General features: G+C 40.9%; 2 protein-coding genes and 1 pseudogene across 8 annotated transcripts in view; 1 reads left to right on the top strand and 2 right to left on the bottom strand.

The window, feature by feature from the left end:
• The window catches only part of AKNAD1 (AKNA domain containing 1), a 28,385-nt gene extending 9,559 nt beyond the window's left edge, over window positions 1-18,826 (bottom strand). The window contains exons 1-17 of one of the 6 annotated variants that reach the window (XM_019502059.1): window positions 18,594-18,820; window positions 15,854-17,073; window positions 14,753-14,812; window positions 14,242-14,293; window positions 13,853-14,004; window positions 13,684-13,740; window positions 12,866-12,999; window positions 10,117-10,285; window positions 9,331-9,503; window positions 8,865-8,964; window positions 5,192-5,298; window positions 4,460-4,548; window positions 4,203-4,344; window positions 3,607-3,719; window positions 2,293-2,397; window positions 2,096-2,200; window positions 1,209-1,298 (exon numbers count right to left, since the gene is read on the bottom strand). In XM_019502059.1, the coding sequence (XP_019357604.1) occupies window positions 1,209-1,298; window positions 2,096-2,200; window positions 2,293-2,397; window positions 3,607-3,719; window positions 4,203-4,344; window positions 4,460-4,548; window positions 5,192-5,298; window positions 8,865-8,964; window positions 9,331-9,503; window positions 10,117-10,285; window positions 12,866-12,999; window positions 13,684-13,740; window positions 13,853-14,004; window positions 14,242-14,293; window positions 14,753-14,812; window positions 15,854-17,002 (2,797 nt within the window). In that variant the 5' untranslated portion in view covers window positions 17,003-17,073; window positions 18,594-18,820. Of the gene's footprint in view, window positions 1-1,208; window positions 1,299-2,095; window positions 2,201-2,264; window positions 2,398-3,606; window positions 3,720-4,202; window positions 4,345-4,459; window positions 4,549-5,191; window positions 5,299-8,864; window positions 8,965-9,330; window positions 9,504-10,116; window positions 10,286-12,865; window positions 13,000-13,683; window positions 13,741-13,852; window positions 14,005-14,241; window positions 14,294-14,752; window positions 14,813-15,853; window positions 17,074-18,593 lie in introns of those variants that run through there. The other 5 variants (XM_019502063.1, XM_019502065.1, XM_019502060.1 and 2 more) reach the window with 5 other exon arrangements.
• Window positions 18,827-19,256: 430 nt separating this feature from the next.
• Window positions 19,257-26,321, top strand: part of GPSM2 (G-protein signaling modulator 2) — a 42,120-nt gene continuing 35,055 nt past the window's right edge. The window contains exon 1 of one of the 2 annotated variants that reach the window (XM_019502067.1): window positions 19,257-19,299. The gene's annotated coding sequence lies outside the window, so the exon portion shown is untranslated. The remainder of the gene's footprint in view (window positions 19,300-26,321) is intronic. The other variant, XM_019502066.1, reaches the window with a different exon arrangement.
• On the bottom strand, window positions 20,912-21,533 carry LOC109305367 (annotated as a pseudogene).

The following is a 26,321-nucleotide window of genomic DNA, read 5'->3' as shown; positions in this document are numbered from 1 at the left end:
TTTTTTTTTTTTTTTTTTTAAGTGCTATCCTACAGCCTCTGCTTTGGGGATTGTTCTGTGACGTAACATTTATTAAACTAAAGGTTTTTCTAATCGGTCATGGGGAGCAGTGCAAAAAGCATCTCTGCTTTACCCATAAAATTAATAAATACCAACAAAAATACCTAGAAAAATTTATCTGCCAATTCAAGATGTTATGCCTCTTGAAATCATTGCTGTTTTTCTTAAAAGCCCAAATTGTGTCTAGCCGTAATATATTTTGTTCTTCCTGTGCTCTTTTAATTAGTCTTTTTTTCATTAATCCTTTCCCTCCATTATTATTTGTGGGGTTTATAAACTGTGGAAGTCTGACCAGTGTCTTTACTAGTCATAGAAAAGAGGCTATTAAAGAGATTCCAGAGGTCCTCCAACTATTGCAGGTAAATGAAAAGGAAATCCCATATTTCAGGTATTAAGTTAGTAAAGTGCCTAATATTTGGATACCAAGACAGAAAGTGGAAAACACTTCAAGACTATTCTTGATTGATATTCCTTAATATAGTAAAAGCTGCCTTAACCAGCACCTTACAAGCCAGCATGCTGGCTTGTAAGGTAACAACGAAACTGGAAGTGCCCACTGTGGCACTTCCGGTTTCACTCAGTCCCCACAGCTCAGGGTAAAGCAGCCTGCGCTGCTGAGCCCCCACGGCCCAAGGCATAGCAGCCTGCGTAGGGCCTGCCTTCCTGTCCCTCAGGTGTGGCGGGAGGGGCGGCAGCCCAAACAGGCAAAGACTCCTGTTCGGGCCTCTATTAACGAGCATATTCTGTTATCCGGCACCCCCCACTCCCTATGGGTGCAGATAACAAAGCTTTTGCTGTAATTAGTAAAAACAAAATGGCCTGGTGACCAATCAAAGTGGCATTCTACAAACACAGTTTTTGAAGCGCACAGAATCCTTCATAAAAATATAAAGCCCATTTTCTAGATGCATTTTTAAACATGCCAGTAACAATGCTTGCTTCTGTGTTGTCCAACCAACAGTGTTTCAAAACGCTGAGCTCTCTCCCTTCCCTTCTCCTAGACAAATCCATTCCTTGATTAGATTTCAGTTTAGTATTGTACACTTCAATATACTGTCTACACAAAATCTCTTTTAAAAGTTGGTGCTTTTACTGTGTAGACTGTACACCAAACATTGTAATGCAGTTAAGTCAGTGGTATTATTTACCAGTATTATCTTTGATAGATTCCTGGGTGCTTTCATTACTTTGACAATGGATGCACATATTTGTACTCCAATCCCTGGACTGTAATGATGCTGAGGGCAAAAGGAAACTAATGACAGCACAGCATAATCATAACAAATGCATTAATTCTATGCATCACTTGCACAGCATTTTATATTTCAAAATACTGGTACTTAAATTAAAGTATTCCTCCCTGTGAAACATAAGCCAGAGTGTTGAGAGACTTTAAGACTGCTTTGAGTGATCAACATTTCTGAAAATAATCAGGCTGTCTGTCTTGTTGAAAATCATACAGGACAGTGGCAGAAGCTGAAATAAAAAAAAGATTAGTTTCTTTTCATAGAACTCTGCAGTGGCCCAAGAGCAAGTGGTAGTTGGCATAGTGATACCTAAGATTTCAATATTTTAAACATGTTGGTAGAAAACATGAGGTGCCATCCTGTCTCACGAAGAGACTACTGTAACTGACCAAAAAAAAGTGTGTCTTTAGGGTCTGTTGCTTACATTAGGAAGCACTTGTGTGACCTGAAAAGGGATTCTACTTTGTTGCAATATATTTAGTCACACTATACTCATGAGTTGAACTGCTTGTGGGATACACTCAATGTATGCATATTTCATGACCATAGGTTTACATAAGGACTTGCCAGAGGACAAGCAACTATTTATGTAAAGGTGGATTTCATAATCTTTCCCTGAAAGATCTATACTATACTGAATTAGTCAAGCCAACTTGACCATTGGCATTAATACAACTCCAACTGTTTATATGGAAGCTGAGGTTTTCCGTTTGCCATTACAGATATAGGCTGTAATACATAAAGCTTTGCTTGTGGATAGTAGTCTTTCAGTAACACGCTATACTCACGAGGTGAGCTGAGATTTTTGTTTCTACACGTGGCACAGGACTGAATAGATTCTTTGCAGCTTCCACATTTAAACCAATCTCTGCTTCCTGTGTTGCATCTGAAACCTGAAAATAAGTAATGTTATAATTGTAAGAAAAATGATACAATAAACACAGTTTTCGTACAAACCTTCTAGTAGTTTTGACAACACATGTACCTTTGGTTTGGTGTGGCTTATAACTTTTAGTCTTCTGTTCCATAAAGTCATCACTTGGTGAATTATCATAAGAAGCACAGTATGAGATGTCTTCTGAATCACTGCCTAAATCAAAAGTTGTATCAGAAGATGCCTAAAATAAAGTTACAGATAACATGCTGCATTACCTAGTCTGTCTGTGTCTCCCTATGGCTTCTACCAGCATCTGATCAGAGCACCTCACTATCATGTAATAAATTTCTTTTCTCAATATTCTTCATATGTATGAAGTAGATCCACTTTCTAGATAGAGAATTGAGCCTCATCGTGTTAAGCGACTTCCCTGAAGACACAAAAGACATCTTTGAAAAATCTGCATTCAGTTCCCATTTTGACAAATCTCAGATGTTCAGCAAAACGAGCCTTCTTCCAGCAGGTAGTCCTACTGAAGTCAGATCTGGGGTATGTGGTTTTTGTGTTAGTGTTTTAAATTGCTAAGTATTGGAGCACTTTGTAGAACCACTGAAAATGAAGAGGACCATGAAAGAAAATGTAATAAGATAACGCCTTGTTCTAACTCATTCACATAACAGTACTACCCATAGAAGTACCAGTGCTTCTATATAATCTCTATATAGACATCACAGAGAAATGGATATCAAAGGTAATTCAGAGAAATAGGAAGCCCGCATGCTCGGAACTGAGACTGGCCCCAAAACCACTCGAGCCACAAGAGTACTCTCAAAGAGTAGTACTTGACAGCAAAAATAAACGCCTGTTGTCCAGACTCCAATGCCAGTCATAACTAAACTACTGACAGATACAGCATCTGCCTTACTCTGAGACAGGGTGGTCTCTGATGGTGTGGGTCCAATGGAGCTATACTGCTAAGGTGGGATATGAGGGATCAATATGCTCCCAACCCCAAGTAGGACAACGAATGCCATAATGAATGAGGTTTCTTATAAAAAGCCACTACCCTACAAATGATCATTTAAAACCTGTTCAATTTAATAGCTTAACCAGTTAAGTTTGAAAGAAGTCCACAATATCTTTTAAACATGCTCTGAGAATGTGTGAGCACAGTTGTGAACATGTACAAAAATCTGCATGCATGTGTACAAAGATTTGCGTGTGCATATCAGTATCCTTCTAATTCTGGAAATGTTGCAGTGTTGGAAGTTTATGCAAAAATGTCATTCTAGTGGGTGTTAAGTTTAAAAGGTCCACAAACATGTCTTCATATTCTGCAGACCTTGTTAATGTTACAGTAACTATGCATCTTACAAGGAACCAATATTACACAGTTCTGGATGTTGTGCCATTGCTACTTACTCAGATTAGTATCTGATAAATCTAAATCCATTGCTTTTTCCTGAATGAAGGCTGAATGCTGTCTGCTTACTGACTCTCTGCCATCAGTTTTTCTATTTTCCATGTTCTTACTTCTGTACGTTTTTAAAAACAGTACAAGGATTAGATTTTAACAAATAGATAAAAACCTTTATGGGTAATAAGATGTACATTTAACATTTTCTAATTTATTCATTTAGGAAAAACAGTTTGATTCATAAAGGAGAAATATGCCTAAACAAGATTACTGAGCTTTGAAGGACAAGATGAAACCTAGGAGTTTGAGTAATAACTAAACAAAAAAATCTAAGCTGTTAATTGCAGCATGAGTCATGGCAATAAGATCTGATTCAGTTTAACTTAGAAAAGGATTACTCATTTTTATGTTAGCAAAGCGCACAGATGTTTGAGCAGAAACATGCATCTGGGCATGCCTTTGCCCTAGACAAGTACACACACAAATAATGGTAAGATGACCAGGAACGGTTTAAGTAATCAGTCCCTTAACCAACTCGCAGCATTTTTAATGTTCTTAACTTGTTGTATTGCTTAAGAGATTATATTCAATTTATACTCACTTCTTAACATAAGAGCAAGGTATTCTGTTTGCCTTACTTGACACTTGTGTTTTCAATCTGGGATGTATGGTATTTTCACATTCATCTGGACAGTTTTCCACTATTTTATGAAAACAGTGATTTGAGGGATGAACTAAATTTCCTGAAACGACAGAAAAATTAATTGAATAGTGGGTAACTTTTACCAGAATTATGAAATGATAATTTTCACTGAATAACCTGAAAAAAATCTGACAGCCTTTTGCTCTGGCTCCTACCTTGCTCTTGCAGCACTTTTAGATGAACAGTGTTGTGTTCCATATTACACACATTCGAAAGCTTGGCTTTAGATGGAGATTTCATTTGCCTAAAATTTAAACTGCTGAATAAATTAAACCAGATTTCAAGAGAGAGAATTTCTACAAGTAAGAGACATCAAGTATTCAGCTCAGTTCTGTATAACTATACATACCTGGCTCTTTTCCCTTTGATTTGTCATTACTAGGGTAAGTCCTTTGGCTTCTATTAAATGTTGGATTTTGTTTTAAATATTTTTAAATAATGAAATAATTCATGACTTAACCATGGAATTAATTTATTTCTGTGTAGAGGGCCCACAGAAAACCTATGATTTACTTATGCCCTTTACAGTAATATGCAAATAGAATTTAAGCCTTGGATAGCTCTCCTGGACTAGGAAGCAATTTACTGAGTGAAATCATGTCTCTGTTGTAGGTGAGAGTTTTAATGTTTTTTCACTAACATCAGAATTTCACTGAGTGTGGTTAACTGCCTGTGCATCAGGATGATGATTTTTGCTACCAGCTCCTCCCTTTGGCTCCTGTATACTCAAAAGCAACCACCTTTACTGTAAGATAAGGCCATTGCAACTACTTAAATTTCAGAGAGTCACTGTACAAACACATTTAGAGTATAAATAATTACCTATGAATATGCACAAGCATTTAGGAATATTTGCAATTAGTAAAATACATGAAATGCTTACTTACCCTTCAGTTTTTCCTTGATCAGTAGTATGGTTGTAACTTAACATAGGCTGCCTATGAAGTTCTAGCCCTCTAACCCCATTTTCTGCCTCGGGTATAAGGAAGCATTGCTGCATCACAAAGAACGCATAGTACTTAAGACACAATTATCTGCACTGTTGTGTTCATCTCAAGTATAATGTAAGCAATATTTATTTATTTCAATATCTTTCTGTAGCTTCAGCAATACTTTTTCATGCCATCAGTTACCTTCAATTTGTTTTACCATGTACTCACAATTCTGGTTTATGTAAAAGGACTCTGGGTGCAAAGGTGAAGGGGACAGGGGCACACTTGGTGTTCTCTGTCCTTCTGGTCAAGAGGAAGCTCCCTGGTAGGAGTAGACACATCTGGCAGATCAATGCATGGGTGTGCAGGTGGTGGTGCCAGCAGGGATTCTACTTAGACCATGGGATGTTGTTTCAAGAACAACTAGTAGGACTGCTAGGAAGAGATGGGATCCACCTGAGGGAGAGGAAAGAGCATCTTTGCAGACAGGCTTGCTAACCTAGTGAGGGGGGCTTTAAAATAGGTTCACTGGGAGATGAAGACCAAAGCCCTGAGGTAAGTGGGACACCTGGAAGAAACATAAGGAGGAGGGGGCAACAGGCAAGGCCTCCTATTCCTCCTGAGACAGTGTGGCAATTGGCTACTTACCTCTAATGTCTGTACACAAGTGCACAAAGCTTGGGAAACAAGCAGGAAGAACTGGAAGCCCTTGCACAGTCAGGGAACTACAATGCAGTTGGAATAAACAGACTTGGTAGGATAGCTTGCATGACTGGAGCACTGTCATGGATGGGTACAAACTGAGAAGAGGAGGAGTTGCTGTATATGTAGAAGAGCTACATGATTGTTCAGAGCTCCAGTATGAAACAGGATATAGGCCTGTTTAAAGTCTCTAGGTTAAGGCTAGAGGGGAGAGCAACAAGGGTGATGCTGTGGTGGGTGTCTGCTATAGACCACCAGACCAGGTAGATGAGGCTTTCTTCAGACAACTAGCAGAAGTTTTCAGGTCACAAGCCATGGTTCTCATGGAGGGCAATATAGCAGTGCACAGGAAATACAGGAAGTTTTTGGAGTGTTGGAGCCATGCTTTTCTTCACCTGCACTCACAAACACAGAAGAATTGTTGGGGGATGAGGGATGTAGAAGTGGCAACGTGGGCACCAGAGGATTGAGTTCAAGATCCTGACAAAAGGAAGAAAGAGCAGCAAAATATGGACCCTGGATTTCAGAAAAGCAGACATTGACTCCCTCAGGGAACTGATGGGTGGGATGATGACTAGGGAGGATATTAGTATTGCTCAGTCATGCAGGGATGAAATCAGGCCAAAGCACAATTGGAGTTGCAGCTAGCTAGGGACATGAAGAGTTGCTACAATTATGTTACCAACAAGAGGAAGGTCAGGGAAAGTGGGTCTCTAACTGAATGTGGGAGGCAACTTGGGGATAAATGAGGAAGAAAAGGCTTAAGTACTCAATGCCTTTTATCTTGGTCTTCACAGGCAAGGTCAGCTTCCAGACTACTGCACTAGGCAGCACAGTTTGAGGAGAAGGTGAGTAGGGCAGTGAAAAAACAGGTTATGGAGTACTTAGAAAAGCTGGACGTATACAAGTCCATGGGGCCAAATGCAATGCGTCTGAGGGTGCTGAGGGGGTTGGCTGATGTGACTGCAGAGCCACTGGCCATTATCTCTGAAAGCTCACGGTGACTGGGGGAGGTTCCAGATGATTGGAAAAGCACAAATATAGTGCTCATCTTTAAGAAGGGGAAGGAGGAGGATAAAAGAAACTACAGTCAGCCTCACCTCTGTCCCTGGAAGAACCATGAAGCAGGTCCTCAAGTAATCCATTTCAAAGCGCTTGGTGAATCTATGCTGACTGCTTCTGATCACTTTCTTTTCCTCCAAGGGCTAGCCATGCCTGACCAACCTGACTGCCTTCTATGATGAGGCGACTGGCTCTGTGGATGCAGGGAAAGCAATGGATGTGATATATGTCAGCTTTAGCAAGGCTTTTGATACCGTCTCCCAAAGCCTTCTTGCAAGCAAACTGAGGAAGTATGGGTTGGATGAATGGACTGTCAGGTGCACAGAAAGCTGGCTGGATCATCAGGCTCAACAAGGTAGTGATCAGTGGCTTGAGGACTAGCTGGCAGCTGGTATCAAGTGGAGTGCCCTGGGGTTCAGTCCTGGGGCCAGTTTTGTTCAGTATCTTTTATTAACTATTTGGAAGATGGGATGGAGTGTACCCTCAGCAAGTTTGCAGATGACACCAACCTGGGGGTGTAGTAGATAGGCTGGAGAGTAGGGCTAGGATTCAGAGTGACCTAGACAAATTGGAGGACTGGGCCAAAAGCAAGCTCAGGAGGTTCAACAAGGACAAGTGCAAAGTCCTGCCCTTAGGATGGAAGAGTCCCACACACCAATACAGGCTGGGGGTCAACTAGCTAAGCAGCAGCTCTGCAGAAAAGGATGTGGGGGCTCTAGTGGATAGTAAGCTGAATATGAGTCAACAGTATGCTCTTGTTGCCAAGAAGGCTAATAGCATTCTGGGCTGCGTTAATAGGAGTGTTGCCAGCAGGTCGATAGAAGTAATTATTCCTCTCTTCTGCACTGGTCAGGCCACATCTGGAGTACTGTGTCCAGTTTTGCCCCCCCCCCCCCATTATAGAAAGGATGTGGACAAATTGGAGAGAGCCCAGTGGAGGGCAATTAAAATGGTTAGGGGGCTGGGACACATGACTTATGAGAGACTGAGAGAATTGGGCTGATTTAGTTTGCAGAAGAGAAGACTGAGGGGGGATTTAATAGCAGGCTTTAACTACCTGAAGGATGGTTCCAAATGAGGATGGAGCTAGATTTCTCAGTGGTGACAGATGACAGAAAAAGGAACAATGGTCTCAAGTTGTAGCGAGGGAAGTTTAGGTTAGATATTAGAAAAAACCTCTCTCACTGGGAGAGTGGTGAAGCACCGAAACAGGTTACCTAGAAAAGTGGTTGAATCTCCCCAGCCCTGGAGGTTAAGGCCTGGCTCAACAAAACCCTTGCTGAATGATCTAGTTAGGACATGGTCCTGCTTTGAGCAGGGGGTTGTACTAGATGACCCTGAAGTTCCTTCAGACCCTAACTTTCTATGATTCTATGACTGCACCACATTTGTACATAATATCTATTGCTTACATAAGAACACAAGAGGTGAAATGACTTTTAGAGTAACTTTCAAAAGATCTGGCATGGGATAATGTTTTTTCAGTCAAAGACTTTAACAAATGGCCCAAATAATCCCATTTAAAACTAAGCCGTCTTTTGTGTGCTTTCCCCCTGAACACCAAACCACCAGAGAAAGCAGGTTACGACACAAGCAAACACTTTTTTCCCCGAGGGAAACTACACCCACCCATCATGTTTGTTTCACAATCTCAGACAGCAAAACTCTCAGAATCTGCTCTTCAGTTTGGATTGTCTTACTTAGCAGTCAGTATGGCAATGTTGTGATAACATACTACCTCAGGACAACAACAGTCAAACTGCCGTAACACTGGGACAATTAAATATCATCTACTTAAGTTAGGCCTTGCATAAAATAGTCATGCTCAATCCAATCCACTTAGTCATAGAAGTAGACTTTGTACCATTACATCTGAAGAGTTATTTGCTAGTAATCTCGCTTCTTCCAGAGGCTGAGTATCTTGTTCATAGGCAGATGCATCTCTCTCTTGTAATCTTAACTGACTAGGGGGGAAAAACAAATTTCAATTTAAAAACGTTGTTTCTTGTAACATCAGTGATATCATTACCTCCTGGTTCTCTGAAACAGGAGGACTTAATGTGGTAGAGCCTTTGCTGATCTGTTTGATAATGACTGACAGTTATTTTGAATACTGACCTCTCTTCTATAATGCAAACTACTGCAAAACAACTATAATACATAATCTTGCCCTGGTACTATAGTTGAAATAGCTCAAACAGTAAGCATTTTCAATCTGGAATTTCTATGATGATAATCAAGACTTCTGGTTGTGTGATCTGACATCCCAAATAAGTCTTCTCACTTCAGAGGATACTTGATCAAGCCTCACCCCATAAATGTATACTTACACTTGAGTGAAAGGATCCCAATTGTCATTATATAAAGAAAGCAGACAGTTTTTCTCTAGGGTCATCTCAGTTGCCCAACTTTTTTTTGTGCTCTCATCCTTCTTGTTATCAAGGAAGTTCACTTCAGTAGCTCTCCTTCCTGGAGGATCACTAATGCTTGAGACTAATTCACTCTGTCAAAGTAACCAGTTTATAGACACCTTAAAAATTACAGTACGTGCCCACGTATTTTGTTTCTACAGTCTCTAGTGATTCATTATATACTCAGTAGTTCTACCCTTTACGTTTCAGAGGAGGACTCTTAAATTCAGATGGCATTAAAAGCGATTAACATAGTTTGAAAGCATTTAGTGATCTATTATTTGGTTAAATGTGGAACTATGGGAAGCAGTTACATTTCTTTACAATTTTATAATCCAAGTCAAAATGCTACCATATTTGCAAGCAAACTGATTTTTGTGAATCTTGTGCAAGCAGAGTCTTTATTTTCATGTTTTCTTAATTAAATTGTAACAATTTGCAAAGAGAGAAACTCACATTTTCAAAAGTTTTAATTGTCTTTTTGTGAATCTGAAAGCATATTTCATTTCTTTCCCACTGGAGTTAGTTTTACCAAAGCTATAGTCGCATTTAGATTTTCAACAACATGACTAATGAGATAATTAAAAGACTCAGATAATTAGTTCCACTATACACATTTCTGGACGCCCTTGAAGTTAATGGGTTTTGTCCCTGTGTAACTGAAAAAAGAATCTGATCCCTAAATTGCAAGACTTGAGGAGTCACCTCAGGAGGAACAGAACAAGATGAAACCACGGATTCACATGCAGAGAGTGAAGGAGATGTTGGAAGCCTTATCAGTGAAGAGGGACATCGACTGCACAAGTTATCATCCATTTTCTCTTGCACATCTTCAAGCAGCATTCCAAGCCTAAATATTTCTCCCTCCACCTTTCTAAACCCAAAATACAAAACACAAAATATTATAATCACCACTTCAATAAACTGTTTTTATTCTTCACTGAAATACCAAGGTGAAAAGAAAGTGGTCACCATCTATAAAACAAAACCATAATTCAAAATATATTTAATGAAATCTTCTGAAGTACTTGAATAAACATATTGATTACAGTGTGTCTCTAGTACAAGTAATACATTAATTATAACTAGGATACATAAGGTATTATCAATTTCTTAGCATATTAAATACAGCATAGTTGTATTCTGAATATTGAAAAGTTTTGACTAGGATATAAATAAAGTTATTTAATAATGTATTTTGACAGACTTCTTTCCAGCATAGAATTAAGCACTGCAATTTGCCATTACCTTTCTAAACTAAACTAAATTTTAGCCAAAAAAAGTTTGGGCTGAGATCTGTAAAGGCATTTAGAAACGTATCTGCCTCTTTAAGTACTGAAGTACACCATTTTGGCACTACTGACATTTTCAGAAGTTCAACTCGGCTGTAGGCTGACTCCATTGGCACCAAAGGTTTTTGTCTAGCAGTGGTTGCAAAGCTGCTCTGGTTAAGTGTGGAACAACACCAACACAAGTAGCTCAAAGCCCTAGTTCAAACTAACGTTCTGCTGTTTTCAAATGATGCACGGTTCATCACTGGACTCAATCCTGTAATCACTCTTAGAGCACACTAAGCACCTTTTATCTGCTAACCCTTGCACCAGGAGGGTCAGAGGCCACTGATAAACAGAGGGGCAGTAGAATGTCTGAAGTGATATAAAAACTAGGGCTAGTATTAGAGAAGTACTGAGCATAAGCACAAGGCAAACAGGATTTTAGCTGTTAGGGTATGTTTTAATAGTTTAACTCCAGGAAACGGCTTGTAGCAGAGCATCCAATGCACTGGGAAGTGCCTTTCTCCATGTGTCATCTAGGTGCACACTTAGGTATCTAATCCCTTCACTCCTGGCCAGTCTGATAAACATGCTCACTTCTGATAATCCCTTCCTTAAGTTCTTTATATACACTGAAGGTAGAGGCTACTGCTTAATTCAGAACCAAAAATTCCCACGGGCAGCAAGATACACAGGAGCCACCCACAGCAATGTTGAGCAATACTTAAATACCATATTTACCCAAAGGCAAGATGAGATTTCCCTCCAAACTACACAGAAGGGAAAAAAAACTTCTTGGATTTGAGTACTGGCCCAGGGCAGGTGGCAGCTCAGCTTGCAGTCTGGCCTAGTGCTGAAGACAGAGCTGAGCCCTCACCTGCCCCGGGCTGGAATGACTTTTTTGGTGGGGAGGGGGCACACTGGGGTAGACTCCAAGATGGGGGACAGGACCTGCAGCCTGTTCCCCCGTCCATTGTGTCCCATGGCTGTGCCTGCAACCCCATCCCCTACTCCCACCTACAGTCTGCCCCCCACCCTGTGCTCCCCCCATTCCAGCTGCCACTCCCCCGTTAGCTTTTGCTCAAACTCTAGTCCCTCCAACCTGAACCTGGTCCAACTAGGAGCTGCTGTTACTTCTCCAAAGCTGGGCTGCTGCTGATTGCCCTGGAGCTGGAGCAGAAAGTAAGTGGGGGAGGAGGAGGGAGTAGTGGGAGGAAGGTATTGCTTGCAGGGAACAAGAGGCAGAGGGACAGGGTGGGGGGCAGGCACATGGGACAGGGGCTGGGTGGGCAGGGAGTGAGGGATAGGCAGAGGGGCCAGGTAGCAAGAGGCAAAGGCAGGCAGCAGGGGGACACATAGAGGGCAGTCATAGGGAGCCGGTGCTTTCCAAACCACAGCACTAGGGGGATGAATTTAAGGCAACCTTCCACTAATTAGGTTCTATACATGGAATATTATAACATTTATAATTTTCCCTGTAGTGAATCTAATTTTTTGGGGGGAAGATCACTTTAAAATCAAAGCTGTGTTAGATACAAGTAAATATGGTATGTTTAAGTGACTTGAGATCTGATTGTGTTTAAAAAAGCAATTATAGTAGGTCTCAAAACACTTTATAGCAATCAATAAGCATAATTTCCCAGTTTTAAAGGTTCGAATTCTCTCTCTCAGAGAGGGTTCATATTATAAGCGTAAGACAGAGACCAGAGACTCAGGAGATCAGGTGTCAGTTTCCATTTCTGCTACAGAGTCCATATGTAACTTTGCTAAGAGGCATGGATTTCTTACTGTGGTATCTTTTATTGGACCAATTACATAGCTCAAATAGAATTAGACAAGTTTCTGAATGCAACATAGTCTTAATCTGATGAAGAATGTCTTGCATTCAAAAGACTATCTAACTCTATCCCAACTATGCAATTAGTCCAATAAAACATACCATGCTAAGAAATTCGTGCCTCTTACATGTTTCCTGGACCATAACGCTATAACATCACTCTAACATGTTCGTAACTTTGTCAAATCATTTAGCCATACTCACTTTCTCATACATAAAACAAGGACAATACATCTTTACTTGACAAGAATTTTGTGAGGGTAAATTAATTAATGTTTATAAGATGCTTAGATAATGGGAACACAAACAAGTACACGTACTGTTTAGTAGCCATATCTCTCACCTGTCAGGATCAAACTCGCCCACACTTATGGGGTTGTGCTTGTAATTCTGTAGCTGTAAACCACGATGTTCCTCTCTAGTGGCTACATATTTCCGTTCCAATGCATCAAGGTATCCCTTTAATTGCTTTAACACCTTAACAAGTAAAAGGTAATTCATTTTGAAATTACTTATTTACCAATGTGTATTTGTATTGATCTACATTATAAGCCTAATTATATTACTACTGAACAAAATAGTTTCACTACTGATTTCACCAAAAGCTTCTTATGGGCATAAGTTGCCCTATCTATTCATAAGGTCTTGCTCAGACAAAATTTCCAATAACTTCCATAACAATTTGACTAAGGGTCTTCATAAACAGTTTCAGGTTGAGATTTTTGTAATAATTTAGAGCAGTGATGCTCAGTCTCTCTCGACTGCGGGGCAAACAAGTGGTCCAGGGTTGATCCGTGGGCCTGATCCCATGTGCAGGGTCAGCATCTGGGGTTGATTTGCGGGGTGAGAGATGGCAGCATTAATTGCCGCAACTCTGCCATCAAATTTCCAGACTCACAGGAAGCCCCATAGGGTGGATGACAGCTCCATGGGCCAGAGGTTGAGCACAACCGGTTTAGGGAATGTAAATACTTAATGAAAATTCAAATTTTGATCTTGGCATTTTTTATACTACAGTAATTTTTCCAGGGATACAGCAAAAAATGTTTCATTACCAATATAATATGACTTAATGAAAAAGTGAAGTTACCATACTTATAAATCTAATGCCATTTAAAGCACATTTCAAATAACTGAAAAACATTAAAAACGTGAATTTACCAGACAATGATCTTGTGAAGATGGGGCCTGTGTTACACATTTATAAAAATCTTCAACCTTCAACAGAAAATTGGTAACTTTAATATATCATTGCAGACTTTCTAAGCAACTAAATATATGAGCATCAGCATCAAACAGACTTTTAATAAAGCTCTTTCATATATATTACTTCAGCTCTCAGTTGTTCTGTTTGTTCCTTTAGCATTTGAGACATCTTTTCTCCTTCTGTTGTTTTTTGCAACAAGTTAAGATTTAAACAATGTATTTCTCCTGCTGCACCAGGTGATGGTAATGCTGTGATAATTCTCCCAGATTGTAATCCTACATAACATCATAAAAATAGAGGATAAAGTATCAGCTGAAATTTCCAGATAAAGCTTCCCTGATTACATAACATAAACATAAATCAGTCATACCCATGTAAAATGAAGAACCTATGTTATTTGCAAAACTGACATAAATTCAACCACTTACAAAGCTACTTAGGACAAACCAAGTATAGGTTGTACAGAATAGCTAGAGAATGAAATATAGATACTTCAGAAAATATCCCCTTACCTCCTGAGTGAATGGCAAAGTTTGGATTAGGAGACTCTGCAGGAGGATATCTCTGTTAAGAATATATAAAAAGGTCTTTAAAAAAATAAGAATGACTTTCTATATAAATAAACTTGAAAACTGTTTTAATACTGTATATCTGTGCAGAAATTAATTAGGAATGGTTAATTAGAAACAAGCAATGTACAAAAGGTATTTTCTTTAATTAACATATTGAGACGTATCAGGTATATGCATTTAAAATATCCATATTCATAGAGCAGAATACAAATCTAAGTGGTAATCATGTGGTACATTTATGAGACATTATTTGCTACTCCCATTGTACAGTGTTAAACACCTAAATCTCTTATGTTGCCAAACATGTCTCCAAAGAATATGTACAAACAAGAAGAGTAGTGGTAAGTTGTTTAGTAGACTGTGCACTTCCTATCACTCTTAGAGAAAAAAATAAGATGCTAAAAGTCTCTTGAAAAATGTATTCAGTTTTATAATATTCTGATAGATTTACCTTATAATCAAATCTCAGATGATCAATATGATTCTGAGTTTCGGCCTGTTTTGTCAGCATCTTGCATTCATCCAAAGTAAAGGGAAACAGTTATTACTGTGTTGCAATACATATTTAATACATTTATACACTAAGGTACTAATCCTTCAAAGAAAAAAAGACCAGATTTATGCATGAGTAGTCCCAAAGGCAGATGCTGCATATGCAAAGTGACTTTTAAATGAACTGCTGTTTACAATAATAAAGGAAATCCTAAAATACTGGACTAAGTAATTTAAAAAGGGACCCACAGTAAGTCAATAAAGGTCATCACAAAAACGGTTTGGGGAGTTAAAGGGGCAACAACCAAACCACCAATGGCTTACATAGAATCAAGATCAGGCACACTATTAACATATACTTTTAATTATTGTTTTAAATCCTAAAAGTGTAAATCTACTATCCCAGTGGTATTCAGACTTCCAGCCCTGTGAGCTTGATGAATGGTACAGGGCCAGTTTGCAAGCCAGATCCTGCACCCCAAATCTGGCAGTGTCAGCCCAATACTGCTAGGCCACAGACTGAAACTGCATACTGGCAGGATCTAGAATACAGAGCCACATCATCCAGCCTGTGGGATTCCCCACAGGCACAGGAGTTTGGCAGTAGAGGAGCAGCAATAAATGCTGCCACTGCTCCCCTGCTGCAAAATTTCCAGACCTGTGGCCACGGGTGGGAAAACACAGTTCCACAGGCCAGAGGCAGAGCAACACTAACAGGAGTTAGAAACACAATATTTTGCAAAGGTTTGGGAATCAAAAAATTAAACTGACTATAAGCAGTTTCACAGCACTTTAACAGGAAACATTTAAATTATGAATCACAGAGATATTCTGTGATCTTATAAAAGGTTTCTTTTAATTAAAGCTATAGCCTAAAAGCCCAGTCCTGAAACTCTTTACTCACGCAATTAATTCTTAAATTAATAGAATTGCTGGCTACTGGAGGACTGTTTGCATAAAGAATGACTTGTGTTAAGCTTTGCAGAACACTGCACTTAATTTCCACTGACATTAATATTTTATGAAATTCTAGCCAGCTATCTGAAAAGATCTCATTTACCTCTAGCTGTTGCCCTAGTTCAGGAATATGCATTTCCTTTTCTTGAATCTTTACTTCACTAGAATCAAAATAATTCATAGTTTCTAAAACATTTTTCACAACTGATGATTTCACAAGCAAATTGGGGGAGGGTTTGGGTTTTTTTATTATGGGAATTGATTTATTATTGTTATTTCCTTTTGGTATTTTAACTTTTGAAGCAACTTTAGAAACATCAGGAAGGCAATAATGAACTTGGCCTTGGCCATATTTAAACTCATGGGATGACACTGTTCTCTCAAACAGACTTTCTTGATATGCATGCTCTTTTCTTGTGTTTTGAAAACTGTTTGTATCCTCAGTCCCAGTAACTGATTGGGAATTCTTCTGTATATGCTCTCCCTCATCAAAATGAGAAGTAGCTCCCTTTTCTATAACAAATTTATTTTCATCTAGTAAATTGTTATCTTTGTGAACAGCTTCAAATGTTTTTTCTTGCTTTATGAAATTTTTTTCTTCAAAGGACTTTGCCTGTGCTTCTGCTAGTAAAGTGGGCTTAGTGCATTCTGAAATCCTCATTTTATTCAGGATAGCTTCATCAACACTTTCAGTAAGAGAGGTCTCTGGGATAGTCTCACAATCAATTAAACGGTTTGTACTCAATAGCTCTTCTTTGGAAAAATGATGCAAAAGAACGTCAGAAATTTTTGAGTTGGTGAAACATTCATTTCTAACTGGGCTACTGAACACTCCAACTGTTAATTCCTTCTCAAAAGATGTTCCACTCACTAAAGCATCTCTTGTCATTTCAATTTTAATTCCATTTGCCCTTGTAGCAGGTGGATGGTAAGGAAACACCTTTTCTTGAGGTACCCGTTGCATTTTATAATTCGTCTCTTTTACATGGTTGCTAACTTCAGAATAGGTTAACTGTAAACAATTATCAGATTTCTTTTCGATAAGTGTACAATCCTTCAAGTTATCTGAATCACTGATGTGTCTGTAGGTTCTTTCCAAGTCTCCATCATAAGGTAAGTCTTCTTGCTCCTCATCAGTTGCATCCCCAGAATAGTCACACTTGTCTAAGACTATGTTATTTGCTGAGTTTTTCATCCAGTCAGATTGCCTGCTTCTACCCTTCCTGGTTGGTCCACTTTGATAATATGCCATAAGAATTTCACTGACTGTCAGCTTTCATGTACATTTCGCGTCAGCTTTTGTATTACTGCATGTATCAGATTCTGTAAAATATGAGAAGTTAGGATGGTCTTTATGTACATTAGAACCATACCTAGGCAAAGCATACATTTTAGATCATGGCCTGCAGTACATCTCCATACAAATTGCCAGTAGTCTTTAGTGGGAGACATGCACATGAGGAGCCCAATTCTCTTTTACTCAGGTACAAAACTGGATCAACTGTGCTGAATCCAATATAATTTAAACAAAAATCAAATCAGTGGGAAAAGAGGAGAATCAGACCTATACCCTACAGCACCAAGTTAGTTGGTCCTTGTTAATTAATCCACCCCTAGCATTTACAAATTGAATCAAAACAGACTAACTTGGTAATGGGGCCAGGAATAGTACATAATGTTTATAAAACTACTTTATATTTAACAAGATCTAGGCAAGAATAACATTGATCTGTGTTTTTCCTATACAAAGGACTAATTCCTGTCCACGCTATAAGCATAAAAACAGCTTAACTGGCCGGCTGAGGATTTCCCTAATGTTTAGGATTCACTGGGTGGCTTAGAGCTTGTGTAGGCAGGCTTCTACTCAGGCCTCCCCTCTCTGCCCCTACCCTGCAACAGTCTTTGGAGAAGAAGTAGCCATCTTTAAATTGCTCCTTGTTAGCAAAGGCAGACAGAACCTGGACCAGAGAAAGGATACAGAGAAATACTGAGACAATTACATTCTGAATTACTGTTAAACTCCTATGGATGCAGAGTGGTTTGTCGTTGGTAAAAAAAAAATTGCTTCTCTAATTTGTATGAAATAAAAAGCCTTTTTAATTTCATTTATACTTTATATTATTATTTTCACCTCTGTAAGTATTGTTATTTATGGAGTGCCAAAGGACACTGTACACCCATGAACAGAGACAGAAAGAAATGAGTTGCGGCACTAGAAAGAAATGGAGACAGTTAGGAGCTACCTCAGCTTTTGATAATCACATGTTCTAACTCTGAGAGGTTTACTCTCTGCCAATACTTTTAAAAGGATTCTGGGAATATGCCACGTCCCAACTTAGCAAACTTGACAAATGATGGGATAGGCAAAATAAGGGCAAAATTCACCCAACAAGCCCCATTTCTTTCTGCAGCATTGGTTGGAAGCATTTCAGGAGGGATTTTCAAAAAGAATGCTCAGTTTCACCACTGACTTCAATTTTATGCTTTGGAGCAAAGCATTTTCCTAGGCATCTGCATGCAGCACCTAGCAACACAGGTTCCGTCCTGGTGACCGCTGTGTTGATGCTGTGGTAGGAAAGTCCTCCAGGCTGCGTCCAGCAGGGTACGCGGACGCAAAGCAGGTGCATGTCTCCCTGCCGCACCCCGGAGTCACTCTGGAGCTGCTGTGAGCCCTTTTCTCGAGCAGAGACGCAAGAAGGGAGAGATGGGTGTGGGGGGGGGAGTGACAGCTACAAAGGGGACACGGCAGTGACCTGCGGCGGGCGGATTAATTTCTCTCCCTCACTCCGCGCCAGCCCCCCTCCCCCCCGCGCTTTTGTGTGTCAGGCCAGGCACCAACTTACTTCCCAGCTTCTCTCGAGGCAGCGGGGAGGCTGCGCCGACCGGCCCGGGCCCCTACCGCTATCCCCGCGGCTCGTCCTGCTTTCCCCGCGCACGACTGGCGCCTCATCCCCCACCCCGCAACCGAGCAGTCCCTGCCCTCGCTCCAGCAACCGTGGTGCCGGGTTACTCGGGGGCTGCCTCTGGTTACACCCGCTGTAACCCAGCACCGCCGCCCCACCCCACCCCGCCCCTGCTGGCGGCTGCCGCGCGGGGCCGGGGCGTACTCCTACCCCGAAACTATCAGAGCTGCGCCTCAGCTGTTCCTACCGCCCCTGAGGGAGACCTGGCCCCGCCCCCGTTCAGCCTCCCCCCCTGCCCCGCGCTCCTATTGGCCAGAGCGAATGATGCGGGTTTCCGGGACGGGAGTTGGACCACCCCCCCCGGCAGGCAGGGAAATACATTCGACGCATGCGCAGAGCGCAGCCGGGGGCGGCTCAGGGAGCCGTTGGCCGCCTTGATCCCGGCGCAGGGGAGGCGGATCCCCCGGCTGTGAGAACCGCGGCGAGCAGCGCGCCGGGGATTGGCGGGTTCGAAGCGCTGGGCGCGGGGGGGCGGGGCAGCGCCGGGCTCCTCCCCCCCGAGCTGGAGCTGCCGCGGTCCCTCTGAGGTGGGGGTGGGGCTTCGTTGCGAGCGCGGCCGCGGCAGCTGCAGGCGGCCGGGCCTGAGGTGAGTGTTGGGCTGGCGCGGGGCGGTTTTTGAAGCGACAAAGACAAAGAGAGGATCGTCCGCAGGAAGTGTGGGGCAAGCCACTACCCCCCACCCCCCGCGGAAGAGGGGGAGGAGGGCGGAGGTCCCGAGGCAGGACTAGCCCGGCCCTAGCCGCGCCCAGCAGATGCGGGACTGTTCTGCGGGTTGGGGGGTGCGGCGTGTCCGGGGACCCCTCGTGAATCCCCTACCTGACGCCCCGCGTAACTCCCCTTCTCCAGGTGAGGAGGCTCCCGCGGCCCTGCGGGTGCAGCCCACAAGTGCCTAACCCTGAAGGTTGTTATCTCTTCAGTCTTATCTTCTCTAGAGGGAGTAACGAATCTCACTTCTTCCAACACTTCCCTGCGTGTTATGTTTCTAGAGGCCGAATCGCTTCTCTCTCTCTCTCCTCCGAACTCTTTCCAATTTCTCCACCTTGTTCAAGTGTCGTGCCCCAAACCAGATGCTGTGCTCTTGCTTGGGCCTCCTTAGTGCAGAGCAGAGTGGGTGAACCCCATCCCGTGACTTGAGTGAGACGCTGCTGTTAGTGCATCCCACAGAAAACCTATCAAAGACAAAAACACCCGCGTACCTGTGAGTGCCACTTCTCACAAGACGGCCACTTCCTCTCCAGTCTTTCAGTTCTAATCCTCAAAGGGAGTTTACAAAACCCCTTCTGTAGACAAGCCTACGAACTTCACTTCATAAAGCTACAAAAAATCATGGACTAAATATAGACATTGGATTTATGGCACATTATAACCTGCCTAACATCCAATAACCCCAGGTAACACCTCCACACTTTACCAGCTACCTCCTATCTCCAGGTCAACATTTCCCTCCTCCCCATGTACCTATTGTCTCCCCTTGCCTCTGATCCTCACTGCCACACATTTGCATTTTCACAGACCTGCATTTTGAATCTTAGCTTCTGTTCCATCCAGCAGAATGCACCACACACCAGCAGATGCTTGCTGTGCTTGAAAAAAGGGTGTTTGTGCCTGAAAGCTTACAAAGAACAATTTTCCTAACTACTTAGTTGGTCTAATAAATGATACCACATTTGGGCAAAGAACCTTATCTCCCAGTATTACTGGCTAACAAGGAGAGGGTGGGAGTTAATACTGGAACTGTAAAGTGGATAAGGAGTTTGGCTAAAGGGAGATTGTAACATGTTTTATTTAAAGGGGAGTTACTCAGTAGGGGAGAGGTTACTAGGACCCATCCTATTTATTATTTTCTTTAACAACCTTGGTGCAAGAACTTGGTTTGAAATTTGAAGGAGACAAAGTTAGGAGGTATCACGTGCGGAAGCAAATCAGTGTTTTTACAGTAAGAATCACATAACCTTGTGGAATGGCGTAATAGAATTATTTTGAAACTTAACACTACTCAATGCAAAGCTGTGATTTGAAGAAAAGAACAGTATCTCTTAGATGTGGGCTTCATGCTGCCCCTGTTCCCTGTCTTGTGCTACTGTTGAGAAGTATATCCCATCTGCTTACTCCCAATCAGTACTTGCCAAACTCCAAAATGAATCGGTGTCCTTGGGTTACAGCTGCCCTGAGTCTTATGGAAGATTAATAAGTTTATAATAGTTCGTATGTTCATCTCAGTTGGCCATACACTTCAAGCGATATTCATTTGATTTAAAAGTTTATCCTTAATAACCTGACGTCAATCTGTGTATAGCTTCTGTGGTGATCTTGCAGCTGTCCTTTGTTGCTGTAGCAAGTTTGTCTTCTGATTTTGTCAGGCATCTCTAAACGCAGCATGAAACTTCCTCGTCCAAGTTCTGACTCTTCTAACATTTCAGCCAAATCAAAGACTTGACCAGTGGTATAGTCAGTATTAGTAAGCAAACTAAAAGAACTGAGAGTAACCCAATATTTATTCCACAACAGCTCAAGTAATTTGCAATCCAAAAATAACTTTAAGTAGATTTCTAAAGCATAATACTGTTTACAGTGCCCACCAAATTCTTCTTGTTTTTTGAGTGGAATAGTCTGGTACTCAAAAGAACCTTCAACTGGAGGTTTATAGCCCTTGGGATATATTCTAAATGCCCCAAGACTTACTTTTCCAGCAGATATTGTTCTTGTTGGATCAATAACTGGTACTACAAAAGGTTTCTGAAATTGCTGATTAAGTATCTGAGTACTGACATCTATCCCTGAAGCCTTAGCCTGGGTAACTTTGGTACTAGCCAGCTGCATTTTCTAGATGACCAGCTTGCTTGGCATTCTCACGGTAGGGGGCCCAGGTACTTTTAGGTAGCCACCTGCACATTGGTGCACATCTTGGTGCCCTTGACACGCAGGACAAAGTTGTCCATAATGATCATGGTCTCACTGTACAGCTTGCCCAGCAGGAGCCCATCACCTCTAGGTTGCTGCTGAGTGTGTTTGCATCACCATCTCTAGGAGTACCAGCACCAAAATCTTGCAGTATTTGAAGCAGTGGTAGTCCCTGGTCCAAGGCTTGGCCTCTAGGATCTCCTGTTGCTGCTTGCAGTCATACTTGTCAATCTCATTGATGCTCTGCACTTCCTGCATATTGTCAGCCAGTTTCCAGGTCATCTGCACTGTCCTGCTCCCCCCAGGTACTGGCGCCAGTGCCGGCGCCAGTCCCTTTACTATCAGAGGCTGCTGGGGCAGATCACAGCACATAGAAACTTTCCCCTGCCTGGCCATGCAGCAGGGGAAAGAGTTTCCATATGCTTTGTGTCTGGGAGGGATCTGGGGTCAGGTTGTGCCTGACAGTAAAGGGGTGGGGCAGGGAGGTAGAAGCTGCAGTGGGGAAGTGGAGGGGAGTATAGGAGGGTGCTGTGGGTTTCTGGTCTTCTGGGGTAAGGGCTGCAGCAGGCGCCTACTCCTCTCTGTGCTTCATATGCAAAGACAAGACAAGGGGCTCCCCCCCCCCTTGCTGCCTGGGGGGCTGGGGAACACCTTGTCTTATGTTCAAGTAAATACAATATGTTTAAGAATACAGACTGCCAAGGGATGCTTTAGTTAGGTGCAGTATCTGAAAATATTACTTTTGTTTTTTGTTGGTTGGCTAGCAGCTGGCCTTAAAGCAATTGCATCTCATTTTTAGAGAGCCTGGTTTTCACTTGTCATAGGTACAGATCAGTGAAACTTGCGTGTTCAGCCTAGATAACCTTCAACTGGTGCAATGCTTTGAAACAAAGAATTGCTTATGTGATTGGTAGGAAACAGATGTATTGGTTTTCATCAAGTTTCTCAAAGTCTTCAAGTGTTTTGCTTTCCTGTATTTATTACATTGGAGCTTTGCAACTGTGTGCTTTTTGTCTTTTTCTTTGTTTGCATGCTTAGGGTTTTTTTTGCTTATGATAGAGCAAGCAAGGGTTTGCTAGAGGACAAGAGATCTGTATTGTGACCAAAAGGCTTTTGTAGAGAGATGAATGCTAGAATGAATCTTGTAAATCTGTTGAGAATGGAGGCAAACTAGTGCTCACTTTATCATGAGGAAAATCAGTTGGTTACAGTACTTTATATATAGATCTCCATCTGCTTCCCCAGCAAAATTAGGATAGTTCAGCACTAACAAATTGTTTTTGCATGTCTTCTCACATTGTATTAACTCTATTTTTTCCTCTGTGTTTATGGTAGTAAAATAACATTAACCACTCTGATAGAAGGTAGACAAGGCAAAAATGTTATCAAACTCTAACCTTTTCAATTTTGTACATGTTCTTCATGTCTAAGCCAAAACACAAGTTTTGTTGAAGTGCACTGTTCTTGAAACAACATTCTCCAACTTATCATTATTATCACTGATTTATTTCACTTTAGTATAGCATGTTTCTGTTACCTTGGGAATGCTGAGTTTTAGACCAAAGGGTGCTTTTGGCAGTAAATTATTGTGTATTCTTGCATCCATATATAATAGCTTCTGTAAAAATGGGGTACCGAAACATATACTCCCTGTATATTAAAAGATGTATTTGCTGTATTGTATAGCATTAAGTTTTGATTGTCTTAAATTCAGTTCATTGTCCGCTTCTGCTGCACTGCTCAGGATGAATTTTTAATGTGTAGTTTTGCTGCATGATTTCACATAGCTAGAAAATACAGTCTTGATTCAGTACATTTATACTTGCTACTAATACAGAGCTGTATGGCACTAATTCGTGTTTATCCACTTACAAAATCCAAGGATATACTTTTCTTCCTTTTTTGCAAAAAGGACCCAAGTACTTTTTTTTTTTTTTCTCTGTCTTGAGTAGTTGGGTCTTCACATTCTAAGGAGATGAGCCAAGTGTGCATTATTGGGTTTTTAAAGTCTGCGTAATTTCCAAGGAGCTTCTGATCACCCCTGTCAAAGCACAGATAGATAGTCAATAATGAATGCTGAACTCCCATCTGCTGCCCTCTTTCTCATTATTTTGCATGCTCTATTTCCCACACTGAAGGTACTGAGTAGTCTCCTTTTCGGATGAGGGAGCTGCAAATGTCTGGCTAGATTTTCATGATAGGATTATTCTTTCTGTCTCTTCTGGATAACATTCAAATTTTGAGGTTGTTTTATATACCAAACCTATCAAAACATTGGTTGGTTTGAGTTGTAATATGACTTGGCCTCCTTCAAGTATTGATTGCAGGCCTAAAACAGGAGTAATACTGGCCCAATTTACTACTCATCTTTCTTTTTCTCCTAGTGCATATGGCAGTGAAATTTTTAAAATTACCAATAGGTGTGTGCGGCTTATTAAGTTCTTCATCTTTAGTATCTCTTGATCCATGAACTGTGTTTTTGGATCTGATTGGCATGGGTAAAACAAATGAAAGAATCCCAGGGCCTTTTTAAAAAACCAGTTGCTAAGAGAGAAGTCCTCAAACGCACATGGTTTGATGCATGTTTTATGTGGTATCAAAACATCTATGGAACTAAAATGAGACTGAAGAGTTATTGTCACATTTTGGAATCGGTCTTCTAACTAGATTTATTATAGGGATGTAAATTAGTATTGTGCTGCTGGTTCTTTTTTTTCTTATTTTGTGTTAGTGTGGGGCTGCTGTGCTTAAGCACTTAAACAGATGACTTGTGTATACTAACTGCTGCAATATCCTTATAATAAAAATGTTTGTGGTTACTTCTCTTCTTGGCTACACCCAGTTCTCTGTGCTAACTTGTTCACATGGATAATAAATACCTACAAGATTAGCTAGTTGCTCTTAGCAACATACTGATTATACTATAATATGCAAAAAGATGTTCTACTCTGATAAATTTAACTTATTAAGATATTCATCCTTGTATAATTTATTTTCAGTTTAAAAGTATTAATAATGTTATGTAATTGAACAATGTAGGATCTGACTGTCTTAGTAGATTCACTATGGATTGTTACAACTAATAAAAGTTGAACATTCTGCGCTGTATTTTCAGTGACAGTTCTCCTACTCCAGGTTTTCAGGTCATAATGTCCTTAAATCTTGCTAGATGACTTAAAGCCTTTTCAGGTAGATATATCACATTAGAGAATACTGCAGATAAGGCCCAAGAAGGTTCATTGAAGTTAGTGGACGTTGGATTAGGCCTATAATGAGGTTACTATATTTAAAATCATAATAATTTTTAAGGCCACCATTATGTTACGTTAAGTAACATTTTTATCACAGTATTTTCTTTGAGGTCCCTAACACCACTTGATCCCCCTCTCTTTTTCTGCATCACCCACTGAATATTATTCTGTTGTTCTACCATTTTTCATCTGCTTTCATGTCAGTGACACCACTTTCTGAGATAAGGTACTATTGAGGGTTACAAGAACATAAGAATTGCCATTTACTGAGTTAGTCCACAGGTCCATCTTGCCCAGTATCTTGTGTCTCACAGTGGCAAAGAGAGGATTCTGGAAAGGAGAGTGAACTGGGTATGACCAGGGTTTTTCCCCCACACTGTTCCTCTCTTACTTGCAGCCTCCAGCATTTTAAGGTCTAGGAAGTTCTGATTCAGAAGCTGTGCTCCTACCTCCCATGCTCAATAACTACTGATGGCCCTTTCCTCCAAGGTTTTGTCCAGTCCCTTTTTGAATCTGACTAAACTATCAGCTTCCACAACATCTGATGCAATGGATCCCACACTTTAATTACACACTGTGTGAAAAAGGAACTTCTTTTGTCAGTTTTGCCACCTACTAGTTTAATTTTGTGACCCCTAGTTCTTGTATTGTAAGAGATTGGTAAATAATAAATTCCTCTTTACTTTCTCTTCACCATTTAGTATTTTGTAAACCCTTATCGTTTTCCCCCTTGAACATCTCTTTTCTAAACTTGCTAGGCCTAGCTTCTTCTCTAATGGAAGCTCCTCTGTACCCCTCCATACCACCATACTGGGCCCATAGTGGAGTGAGAATTTGATCCTAAATTTGGAGCATTAATGTAACTGAAAAGTTATTGATTCTTTTCTATAGCTCTCTCTAGTTTTTCAGTGTGTGCCCATGCTTGAGGTTGGTTTAAAACCTTTTACTGAAGTGAAAAGGAAGCAATTCTTTAAGAGCATGGGTGAGCTCCTTTCTGACCAGAAGTGGTAGGAAGCACTAGCATCATGTTATAAGAATCAAGAATTGCTTGTTTGAGAAGTATCTTGAGTAACTTTATCTAATTGTTGTGTACATTGGAGTGAAGCTGTATATTAGTCTGAAGTATTTTAGTCTTATGGTGAGTTATGAGTAATAGTGAAAATAATACTTGGTCTTGCATAGAATTCTTTGTCAAAGGGTGCACAAACATAAAGTTTTTCAATACCGGGTTGCGGGGTGGGGAGAAAAAATTGTTGTTGTAATTACATTTCAGAAATTCTTCATTTTTGTTGTCCTCAGCCCATGGGGCTAGCTTTGTCAGAGATGGAACAGCTACAAAACTATGAAGAATATTGGCTCCACATCTTGAATGAATGACATGTGCACTAAGAGGAGGCGTGCCCTGTATCACGGACAATATCTAGAAAGCTGTTATAATAGTATAAAACGCTCAACA

Source organism: Gavialis gangeticus, unplaced genomic scaffold, assembly GCF_001723915.1.
Source record: "Gavialis gangeticus isolate Ggan-Ray unplaced genomic scaffold, GavGan_comp1, whole genome shotgun sequence".
Classification (NCBI taxonomy): domain Eukaryota; kingdom Metazoa; phylum Chordata; order Crocodylia; family Gavialidae; genus Gavialis; species Gavialis gangeticus.
Note: the sequence above shows the minus strand (reverse complement) of the source record. Positions and strands in the feature narration are given on the sequence as shown.